At 39.3% G+C, this 12,346-nt stretch overlaps 1 protein-coding gene across 3 annotated transcripts in view; it reads left to right on the plus strand.

The window, feature by feature from the left end:
* tanc1b (tetratricopeptide repeat, ankyrin repeat and coiled-coil containing 1b) overlaps positions 1-12,346 on the plus strand; it is a 112,374-nt gene that overhangs the window by 24,153 nt on the left and 75,875 nt on the right. For all 3 annotated transcript variants that reach the window (XM_060876651.1, XM_060876648.1, XM_060876649.1), the window contains exon 3: positions 6,515-6,715. In XM_060876651.1, coding sequence (XP_060732634.1) covers positions 6,515-6,715 — 201 coding nt within the window. The remainder of the gene's footprint in view (positions 1-6,514; positions 6,716-12,346) is intronic.

The raw sequence follows: 12,346 nt of genomic DNA on the forward strand, positions 1-12,346 counted from the left end.
TTCTCATACACATGTGGAGGTGCTCAGTAGTGACCCTGGAACCATATTTAGTTTGGATTATGTTCATTGTAGTGAAAGCTGCCTCGCAGTTGTATGTAGAGCCAAACATGGTCAGGATGTATAGGGCTACTTCCCTCAGACCTGGGAAAGATGTCTCAGGGACGCTGTCTTCAGATTTGAGTGGATATGTTTGTTCAAAACCTTTAAGTTTTGTCTCATAATGGTGTTTCACAATGGCACTTTTAATAAGTGGCACGTTTTTTGAACATATGAGACACACTGGTTTAGTGCTCCTTTGCACTATGTCCTGCATTCTCCCTTTCTCCGTCTCACTCGTCTGTTTCTCTCCCTTTCTCCGTCTCACTCGTCTGTTTCTCTCCCTTTGTTTTCTACATGTATCGCTATCTTTCTTTCATGTGTAACTTTACTCTAATTCTCTCTCATCTGTCTTGCACTGTTGAGTCGCAGTGTTTACTTCAGGAATGCACAGACTTCATTGGCTGAGTCATATCACGTGGGATGGTTTAACTCGCATGCAATTGGTCTGTGCGTTTCCACTACCACTATTGTAAAGATTGCAAATGCTGCGCCGAAAAAAAAAAATAGAACCGCCCCTTCAAGTTTTAAATCAGAACCTTTTGTTTTGGCTGTAGGTCCGGGTCCGGATTGGACATCTTCTGGGTCCGGACCCGGACCGCGGTTCGCCTGTTAGTGACCTATGATCTATAACGTTAATCGGCGGAAAACCGCAACCAAAAGCAGTGAAATTTAAATTTTCTTATTACCAGAGTTGATAGCAAAAAAAAATATTAATCCATTTATTAAATAAAAATAACATTTATTGATTTGGTCTTTGTCTTGTGAATTTTTTTTATTAATGACTACATTCATTGGACACACTGTTCGTAGAGAATGCACACATACATTAACTGATATGATTCAAGACTGGTATCATTACATCATGCATAAAAATTTGGTGTCCACTTTTGCCATTTTAAATAATACCATAACTTTTGGCTTACTATGTAGTCATATAATATATAATATAAAACTCTTCTTGTTTTAAATTCTCACTGAGGGCTAAACCCCCTGAAGATGAAATCCTAGAACCGCCCCGATGATGATGATGATGATGATGATGATGATTATTTTAAATAGTGGCTGCATTCTTTAGCTGCATTTGTATTTGAATACCGCTCACACTGTGAATAAACATAAGAGGAAGCCTTCTCTATTCAGTAAAGGTTTAATATTACAGCCAGATTACAACCTGTATCCTTTGCTATTCCATGCATTACATTATTTCTAGCTAGTAGCGTGGGATATCAAATTATGAAACTTTCACTCTGTAGATGGCTGTAACTGTTTCTTTACTCTTTTTCCTTATTTGTCTCAGGCTGTTTGCTAAGCTTTTAATTTAATGCTTGATTTGCTGTCTCAAATGATTGCTGTTGGTGTAAAAACCATTTAAACATGACAAAATGACTGAGCAATGAGAGTCGGAGAAAACTCCTTCATCTCCAGGCTTAGTAGAATTAATTTTCAGAATTTTCATTATTTCACTCTTTTTCATTGTTCAATCCCTGTATGTACAAGGGCATTTATTAGAATATTTATTGATTTTTTTTAATTAAAAATTGTCTTCCCTGTTTGAAAGGATGTTTTTTTTTTGTGTGTGTGTCTGTGTGTGTCTGTGTGTGTCTGTGTGTGTGTGTGAGGCTGTATGAAAGAGGCAGTATCATGTGTCTCATTTTGGGAAATCAGCTTTAGGTCTCAGCTGGGTTAAGTAAAGACAGGTTCAGCACAGTATTCACTTAGTATGTTGGATTTCATGTTCCTGGGCCCTCTGTCGTTCTTTTTCTGTCTGAGCTTGTTTTCTCTGGAGAATTGGATGCTGTAGTGTGGCAGTGTGGACATTGTTATATTTTTGCAGATTTTCATAGAAACTTCTGTCTGAGGAATCTAATTTTAAGGAGTTAAGGACAACTTGTGTGCCTTTGCTGCAAGAGGATTAATTCATTTCTAAATATTACTAGTCATAACTATTTAACATTGATTTGATATAAACTGAGATTCTAATTGCATTACTATCCTTTTCCACTAGTGTGTGTGTGTGTGTGTGTGTGTGTGTGTGTGTGTGTGTGTGTGTGTGTGTGTGTGTGTGTGTGTGTGTACAGAACAGTTGTGCACAATTGTAACTGTGTTCAAAGTGACTTCCATGCTGTATGATCCAAGCACATATAACTCTAATACTCACATAGCTCTGATCTCTCTCTCTCTCTCTCTCTCTCTCTCTCTCTCTCTCTCTCTCTCTCTCTCTCTCTCTCTCTTCCCCTTCCTCATGAAGACTGTGGGATCTTTTGTCAGTGTGTCTCTCGGGTCTCTGTAGTGAATATGAGCAGCTCTTTGGGGTGCAGTCTAGCAGCAGAATCTCCCACTGCTGCACTGTCCTGTACTCAGCCTGCTTTGTGCCACCGACAAAGCGAATCTGCATTCATTATTCCTCTCTTCTATACTAATCTGTCAAATTAACTGACAGGAGCCTAATAGAAACTAGAGAACACACTAGTCTCTGCTCCATCTACAAACATGCATGATTTTACATTTAGTCAAGTCTACGATGCTTGTGTGTGGGTTTGCGATTATCACAAGCTAATTAATCTTTTCTTCTTTAGACAATGTGTTTGGCTCAGGTCATGAAAGTCTTAACCCCTATCCGAACAGTATTACTGTTACTGTAATAATAATAATAATAATAATAATAATAATAATAATAATAATAATAAGAAGCAGAATAATAAGCCTACTGATTCATTCACCAACACATAACTGGCTCTTTTTTCCTTTTTTAAAGCGGTCATGGCTCCTCCACTCCAAACCGTAGCTCCTTTAATTCAATCTTTGATTTGTTTCGGTCATTAAATAGGCATCTCTCTAGAACATGGTCAGCTCTTAGGTCAGGAGAAGCTGGGTTATTTGGCAGTGTCACACTGTCTCGAAATGGAAATGGATTTAGTGAGTCTATAATCATTTTCATATCCTCAGGCTGCAGTGTGTTATTAACAGACACAGGTTTCCACTGCCTCAGCAGCACTGAAATTGCAGTTGTGTTCGGGGCTGGGCTGCTCCACGCCATCAGAGCAAGAATAGATCTGCTGCACTTCCTCTGTACTGCACTACACTTTTGCCCTTTTATGTTCATTTTTCACTTCCAGCAGTTTACTGGGCCATATTTTTATGCTTTTGCAGCATTCTCTCTCTCTCTCTCTCTCTCTCTCTCTCTCTCTCTCTCTCTCTCTCTCTCTCTCTCTCTCTCTCTCTCTCTCTCTCTCTCTCTCTCTCTCTCTCTCTCTCTCTCTCTCTCTCTCTCTCTCTCTCTCTCTCCCCCTCTCTCTCTCTCTCCCTCTCTCTCTCTTTCTCTCTATTTGTGCATAACAAATGGATGTACATGTTTAGTGCCAAAGCAAGTACAAAAGAAGGGTATTTTGTAAAAACAAGCAATAAAACAGCATTAAAAACAAACAAATAAAAATACTCTGTCATGCTCGCTCTTTTCATTTTGTTTCTCTGTCTCTCTTTGTATTTTTCCCCTTCTTTCTCTTTGTCGTAATTTTTCTGTCTGTTTCTAACTCTCTCTCTCTCTCTCTTTCTCTCTCTGTCTCTCTCTCTGTCTCTCTCTCTCTCTCTCTCTCTCTGTCTCTCTCTCTCTCTCTCTCTCTCTCTTCTCTGTCTTTCTGTCTGTCTCTTTCTCTGTGTCTCTCTGTCTCTCTCTTTGTCTTTCTTTCTGTCTCTCTTTGTCTCTCTCTCTGTGTGTTTGTGTGTGTGTGTGTGTGTGTGTGTGTGTGTTTGTGTGTGTGTGTGTGTGTGTGATTAGACATGAGTGTGGACTGCCATTGCTTGATTGTCAGGTTGCAGTTAGAAACGAAAGATGAACCAATATCTATTCTAAAGGCTGATTTTGTACAGCAGTGCTAATATTTCTCTTTGTCTAGTAGCTAATATATCATTGCTTACCCAGACAGTTGACATTAAGTCTAGCATACGGCTTTACTGGGATTATTTGCTGTGCACTTTCTGGTCATGTTTTTCTAGAGGTCATAAGGAGCACAGCCTTGTGAGCCCATCAAAAGGTTCACTGGCACCAGAGCAGGTCTAAGGTGATACATGAGACACGACTGTTTCCCATGAGGCACACATCTGCTCAAATGCTCTGTCCTTCTGTCTGTCCATCTGTCTGTCTGTCTGTCTATCTATCTATTTATCTATCATATAGAATGTATACTATGTAATGCAATATACCTTGATTTCTTTTTCCGCATTTTGCTCCCACCTCTCTAAAATGCGTCCTACACCTCTGCTTTCTCTAAAAGGAGTTGTGGGTATTATTTGCTGAAAAAGTGTCCATAGCTCCACACTGAAAATCTGCTAAAAACAGTAGATCATCCGTGTACCTTTGGGTTAATTTTGATCTCAGGTATTGTTTAGGATAGATAGAAATAATACACATGGAATTATGTAGTGGCCAAGAAAAGTGTTCAACTAATCAAAATCCTTTTATATGTCTATAGAGAATAGAAATATAACACATCAAGGCTTTTCTCTTTAGTTCTAAATTTAAACAAAATTACAAACGTTTTGGGAAGTTTGTGCTGTCTAAGGCCAATGTTTAGCTGGTTGCATAGTGCACTAGAGCTAATGCTTGTATTTGCGTGTCTGCCTTTCTCATCAGTTTCTCCCAGCCATGGAGGAGACAGACAGCATGCTAAACTCTTTTACTGAGCAGAGGTGCTGTAACTCAGAGAGACTGTTAAAGGATTCAGACCTGCCATGAGCAGCTGAAAGAGTCGTCAGCCTTCATCGTTCAATCATTCAGTCATCTTGGGGTTTTGTTAAATATGCTATTGGCTACCAAGGACATGATTGCTCATATGTCTGGTTTTCAGTCACTCATGCAGGAGCAGTATGCTGTCCTGGTAATTAGTATGAGCTTAACACCGAGGTCTATTTACATCAGTCACCAAGGAAACAAGTTCACACAGATGTTCCAGCATTGTTTGCCTTCATACAGGACAACACAGTGTGAGCAGGTTTATGAGATCTTCTCATTCAATAGTCTTTAAAAAAACTTAGGCTTTTTACTAGGTAAAAGTACGCTGTAATAAAAGTACGCTGTATGCTGGATTTAAATCATAATTATGCAGCTGTGCTGTCTGACTGTGTTTCTGGTTTCATCTCCTAAAGAGCTGGTTTCACTCTTTAGGAGATCGGCTCTTCTGAGCCAGGCAGGTGGTCATTGACATGCTTTCAGAGCAGAGGAGAGGAGAGTGTGGTGTTGTCAAAAGCTCAGTAAGGTGTCTAACAGTACAGGGTGATCAGTCATTTTTCAGGATGTGCTGATTTATGCGTCCAGTAGGAACGCATACAGACTGCTTGATACCTTGACTAGCGGCGCTGTGATCAAAAGACTTTGCAAGGTGTCTGAAGTGACGCAATCAATAATTTACATTACATTATGAATGAATGGCTGCATGTGTGCTGTAGTTGTGTCCCAAATGATGTCCTACATACCATGCACTTACACTATGCACTATGTACTCTATAGTCTAGTGTTTGAATTGTAGAAAGGTATTATTGTCACAAATGGTTAAAAAACACATTTTAGTCAATGTCAAATTGCATCTAACATGCATAATTTTACACTGCTAGCTTAAAATGGTGGGGGAAAATCACACAACAGTATGTCTGAAGATTTCTGTTTTGAAAAGCAAGAAACGTTTAAATATTTGATCGTTCAATTGTGTCCCTGCTTGCCGTGTGTCATTGCATCTGTTCATGCGCATGAGCGCTAACTAGAGAAACTGTTTGCATGCCTACAGTAAAATTTCTGAGCTGTACAGAGATTTATATTTTCTAACTGTGGTTATACGGGATTAGAGTCTGACACCCATGTTGGAAAGATATTTTAAACTCATTCACTGATTTGATGTGATTTCACATTCAGCTCCTGTAGCCATATCCAGACCCCGTTTAATTAATTACAGACTTTTATTTGAAACGAGACGTTTTAAGTCTCAGCAATGTTCGGCTTGCCTCTTCATGATTTTTTTGTTGTTATTTATGACTGCTGGAATTTGCACAGTTAATACCAGTGTTGAAAGCATGTCAGACACTTTACGGACATGTTGTGTGCAGTCATCATTTTCAAAAGGCAGTTCATATAATTACAATATAAGTTTCTACCTGTTGAGTTCTGATGTCAACACACAACCTCTGTATGTTCTAATTGACACTTCACTATCTGTATTTTACATTTGTTTGGCTGGTTTCTCATCATTGATGCTTCACAGAACTGTCTTCTTTTTTGTCAAGAGCTGTTTGTTCGCGGTTCCATGATGCAGATGCGTCTAGTCAGATGGATTATTTCTCTACCATGTGACTAGCAGAGTTCATCTTATTCTGTCAGTCTGAAATGCTGACTGCTGACTAGTATTCGCCTCTTGTTTTCTTCTGCCAGTCGGGGAGCCGCACTTGCTCGGTGCACAGAGGAGAGGACTGGGCAGTGGAGTGCAGGATTCCAGCACTGCCATGGCTTGCCCTCCTGACGACGGGCTGAAACTGTCACTGTCTAAAGCTGTGTCCATGTCACTGCCGTCCTCACCGCTGTTGCCCAGACAGAACTACATGGTGCCCTCACGCTCCTGCAAGAAGTCTCCAGGTAAGTCCTTCAGTTTGTCTGCTGTTTGGATTAAAACAAGACCTGGTATGGGTTGAGATGGTTGAGATGATTATGTACCTTTATTTATTTAATTTGTTATAAATACAGGGAAGAAAATTTTAAACTTGAGCACAAAGAATTCAGGCTGCCACAAAAAAAATACATTTATTATTATTATTATTATTATTATTATTATTATTATTATTATTATTATTATTATTATTATTATGTTGAAAACATTTTGCATCTAGATTTTTTTTTGGGTTTGTTTTTTGTTTTGTTTTGTTTCACTCTACAACTGAGTCCATAAATGAGTGCTGTTGCTGTTTTATCACCTGCGTAAACCAAACACACACACAGGGTAAAACAGGCATGAGATTGATTCAAGCTCAGCATTGCATATCTAAACGTACACTTAAGCATGTGGTTAACCGAAACCACTCAGAGAATCCTACTTGTCTACTGAAAACTAGCTCAGACAGTGAATTAATCCTAAACTTAATAATACTTAGAAAAGATTTGAAACAAACATCAAGCCATGGCATCTAACCAACTTTGGAGATCATATTACCAGATAGTGAAGGGGAGAAACCTCTGGCTCTTGTGCTTGTGTGGACAGAACAGTGGAGATGTGAGTGGTAATGGCCTTCTGCTGATAAAGTGGTCATTGAGTAAAAATGCTTTGGGCAATTGCTGGACACATGGTGACCTTTATAGATCAATAGGACTAGTAAGGACAGAGGACAGAATGAAAGACAGACACAGAGGAAAAACAGAGATGGAAACACTGCTTGAGATGAATAACTGTGCTGCAGTGTGACTGCATAACTGATGTAAACAAATAAGAGTATTCAGAATGAGCTGATATGGAACTCTCAGGACAAACAAAGGCCACATTCTTAAAACCCTACATTAATTCACAGTCAGTAGCTACTGGTCGGTTTGTATTTTGGGAAATGGAAGCAACTAAATTGGTTCTAAAATATTGTAGGCAGAAAAATAACAGGTTGGATAAAACATACACTTTTACATATACTTTATTACGTTTTTTTATTTATAGAGACCAATTTCGAACTTGATGTGATGAGAGAAAGAGATACAGATACAACTACGGTTATTTGGGTTATTACAGATACGAATATGTGGCGCACAGATCAGATACAGATACGAATACGTGGCGCACAGATCGGATACAGATACGAATACGTGGCGCACAGATCGGATACAGATATGAATATGTCGTGCACAGATCGGATACAGATACGAATATGTCGTGCACAGATCGGATACAGATATGAATACGTGGCGCACAGATCGGATACAGATATGAATACGTGGCGCACAGATCGGATACAGATACGAATATGTGGCGTGCTGATAGGATACAGAAACGAATATGTGGCACTCAGATCAGATACAGATACTAATGGGCCTTTTCACACCTGGTCACTTCATGTGTTTTCTCTGATCCGATAGCTATCTGATTTGTAAAAACTGTTCCATTTACATTAGGCCACAATGCGACTTGGCGAATCGGATATCAATCCGATCTTTCTACTCCCGCCCAAAATGCAAATATATTTTACCTCATTTCCGGGGTAATTGAAATGGAAGTGCTTTGATGTATGCAGTTTTCAGAATGCAATCAAAAAGAAGACGAAAAAACGTGTTACGGCGGTTATGCTAAAAAAATGAGCATGTTATTTGTTATTTGTTTCTGGCACGATGCACGATTCGTGAGTCACTTGCGAGTCCCGTACTTCTGTTTGTATAGCGCTGACATATGTGGCTTGAACAACCACATTCATTTACACCTGTCCAGTTTCATCTGAAATGAGTCCCAGACCACCTCCTGAAGTGGTTCGAGCGATCGGATTAATATCCGTCTCGAAAACGTTTCGGAGGGCATTTAGACCTGGACTTTTTACGATCGGATAGCTATCCGATCACAGAAAACGCATGAAGTGACCAGGTGTAAAAAGCCCCAATATGTGGCGCACAGATTGGATACAGATATATGTATATATATCAGATAATATAAGATCCAGTATGTTTAGTTTTGTGTCTCCTGATGTTACACACAAGTGAGCTGCTGTACACATCCCGCCTTGCCTCACTCCTAAACTTGTTTAGTGGGAGGTTTTGCAGTGTGTCTTTCATACCCACTTTAGCTACATGTTTACATCTGAGGCTCATGTGTGCTGGATCAACACTCCTCAGTGAAAACATCCGAATGCTTGGAGCTTTCCACAGGCATAGTGTTACATGTTCAGACAGTTAAGCTCTTGGCTTTTCATGCGTTTTTGAGTCTGTTGTTGATTAATGAAAGTTACATATTTCAAGTGAGAACCTTTATCTTAGACATTTTGTGGAAAAAAAAAAAATGTTGAAAACTTTTACGTCATTCTTTAATTTGAGTTGAATTTGATTGAGGTCCCTGAGCAATTGTGCAGAAATAGTAAAACAATTTTATGTATCTTGATGCAACTTGATTTCTGATCTAATATTAGATCAGTGTAATGTTTATCTATCAATAAAAATTATGACTAATATTTGTACTGTTTCTACTAATATACAGTCCCTGACAAAAGTCTTGTCACTTGTGTACAAATTGACCTGAAGTGCCGCTGAAATATATTTCTAATCAAGATTTTTTTTTACAAGAAATGGCTCATTTTAATCCCAACAGCTTTTGTAATAATATTTCAGTGAAAAACGAAACTGTCAAAAAGTATTCTAATATTCACAGCTTGGTAAAGCCCATTGGGTCAATTTTTGCAAAGACGTGTTGCCGCCTTGTCATATGAGCTTCACCTGTGACTAATAATGGATCAATTAGGTCTCAGGTGTGTATAAAAAGAACCCCAGTACACTAGACCTTCACATCAACTGCAACTAGACCTCTGCAAACATGCCTAAGATTCACCCTGAGACTAAAGTTTTGATTATCAAGAGGCTGAAGACCAGATTCACTGCTGATGTGGCAGACACCTTCAGTGTGTCTCAGCATCAAGTACAGAGGATTAAAAAAAGATTTGAAGAGACTGGAGACGTTTTGGACAAGCCCAGGTCAGGCAGACCCCGCAAGACAACTGCTCGAGAGGACCGTTTGTTGGCTCAAAAATCCAAGGCCAGCCCATTTTCCACTGCAGCAGAGCTCCATGAGACCTGGTCACCTGAAGTCCCTGTGTCAACCAGAACAGTTTGTCGGATTCTGTCTCGAAATGGCCTCCATGGTCGAATCAGTGCTCAGAAGCCAGCACTAAACAAAGACAATTGAAAAACCGTGTGGCATTTGCCAAGGCCCACAGCCTGCTAAAAGGATGGACGCTGGAAATGTGGCAGAAGGTGGATTTTTCAGATGAATCTTCTGTTGAATTACACCACAGTCGCTGCAAATATTGCAGGAGACCTACTGGAGCCCACATGGATCCGAGATTCACCCAGAAAACAGTGAAGTTTGGTGGAGGAAAAATCATGGTCTGGGGTTACATCCAGTATGGGGGTGTGCGAGAGATCTTCAGGGTGGAAGGCAACATCAATAGTCTAAAATACCAAGAAATCTTCACTACCTCTTATATTCCTAACCATAAAAGAGGCCAAATTCTGCAGCAGAATCCATCGCATACTTCCATCTCCACATCAAAGTTCCTCAAGGCGAAGAAGATCAAGATGCTCCAGGATTGGCCAGCCCAGTCACCAGACATGAACATCATTGAGCATATGTGGGGTAGGATGAAAGAGGAAGCATGGAAGACGAAACCGAAGAATATTGATGAACTCTGGGAGGCATGCAAGACTGCTTTCTTTGATATTCCTGATGACTTCATCAATAAATTGTATGAATCCTTGCCAAACCGCATGGATGCAGTCCTCCAAGCTCATGGAAGTCATACAAGATATTAAATTTGGATCTCACAGCACCACTACTTAATTTGCTGACATATTTTTGTATTTGCAGTAAATTTGTTCAATTTCTGTAAAGGCGACATTTGAAATTAAATTGACCTAAATTTGACCTTTCTGTCTTGATTAAATGATAAATCTTTTTTCAGTGAAACTAATTTATTTCAGTGCATTAAACATCATTTGGGAGGGTTTTAGCTTTTCATATGAGCTATTTCTAACACCAATTGATTAATTAAAAGTCAGGTTAATAGCAGGTGTTTCTACAAAATAGATAAGCGACAAGACTTTTGTCAGGGACTGTATTCTACTGTTTATTCTTCAAGAGATTTGCAGCTCAACTAAGAATCAATTAAGTATTTAATAATTTTATTAATCTTTTCCATTACATTCTTCCAATTTGTGTAGTGTCTTGGATTGTGGTTTTTGTCTTGGATTTCTTCTCTGTATCTTATCCCGGCATTTTAGCTATAGCAACTGGAGTTTTATATACAGTATGATGCTGCTAATAAACAGGCCAGGACATTTCAAATATCAGCATTGGTGTTTTTCCTGACACATTTCTTGGTGTATGTTTGTACGTTTGTTTGTTTGTGTGTGAGTGCATGTGAGAGACAGGAAGAGAGTGGGAGAAGACAGTCGGTAGGAGTGACGTGGTGTTGTGTTAAGTATTTGTGAAGTTTTGTGTGTGTGTCTTTGCAGTGAGCTGTTAAAAACAGTAGGAGGAGGGAGAAGCTTACATCCAGCTAGAGACACACACACACACACACACACACAGGGCTGTCCCTGTGTTCCTCAAAGTGAAAGGGAAGCATGGCATACCTGCTTATTTCAGCTCTAATGTCTATAAAACTTGATCAAGATCTAATCAGATTGTCTGAAGCAGAGCAGAGACTGTGTATGAGAAATTCCTCCCAGATTTAAGTGACCTCCCATCAGAAGCCTCTCCACTAGCATCCATTTACTACTGACTCGGAACAGCAGATTAAAGAAACTCGCTGATTTGTGTGGGTGGATGAAATAGTTTCCTTTCTTCTGTTCATTTGCAGTTTTGTCTCTCAGTTCTTTATAAGCCTCTGGATGTTTTGTGTAAACCTCTTTTAATCTGCACCATTTGATGCAATGTGGAGTAGGTGCTCTAATTAAATACACACAGTGCCCTGGACACATGCTCTCCATCAGCACGGCACTCTCAGATGTTTCACAGGGCCAAGTATCTTTAATTAACTGGTTTACTAGGCTAGCAGGGGGTCCAATTTAATAGAATGAAAGAAAGCCCAGGTGCTGGGTAACTCTACAGTGCCCCCCTCTGGTTAATCAGGATCATAATTCTCATTCTCAGCTTGGAAACGATTAACCATTCTTCCCATTTATCCGTGTTTTAGGGTTTTGTGTATACAGTATCTATGTAGTGAGTATACTACTGCAACACCTCAGACAATATCATGAGAATTAATAGGGGAATCAGGTTTAGCTTGAGAGATTCGTTTAAGGAAGCTTAAGACGATAAATTAAAGCTAGAATATGACATTTATCCTGATGCATGTTTCATAATACAGTCTAACCCAAAGATACTGACACAAATGAAAGATTTGTAATTACGACAAATTAAACCGCTTCAATATCAATGGGTTGTAAGAACAGTACATCTTTTTCAGTTTAATAAATGTATTTCATCACAACGTTATTAATATAGAACGATTGTTTGATGGCTAAGTGTGTCTT

Source organism: Tachysurus vachellii, chromosome 8 (assembly GCF_030014155.1).
Source record: "Tachysurus vachellii isolate PV-2020 chromosome 8, HZAU_Pvac_v1, whole genome shotgun sequence".
Taxonomy (NCBI): domain Eukaryota; kingdom Metazoa; phylum Chordata; class Actinopteri; order Siluriformes; family Bagridae; genus Tachysurus; species Tachysurus vachellii.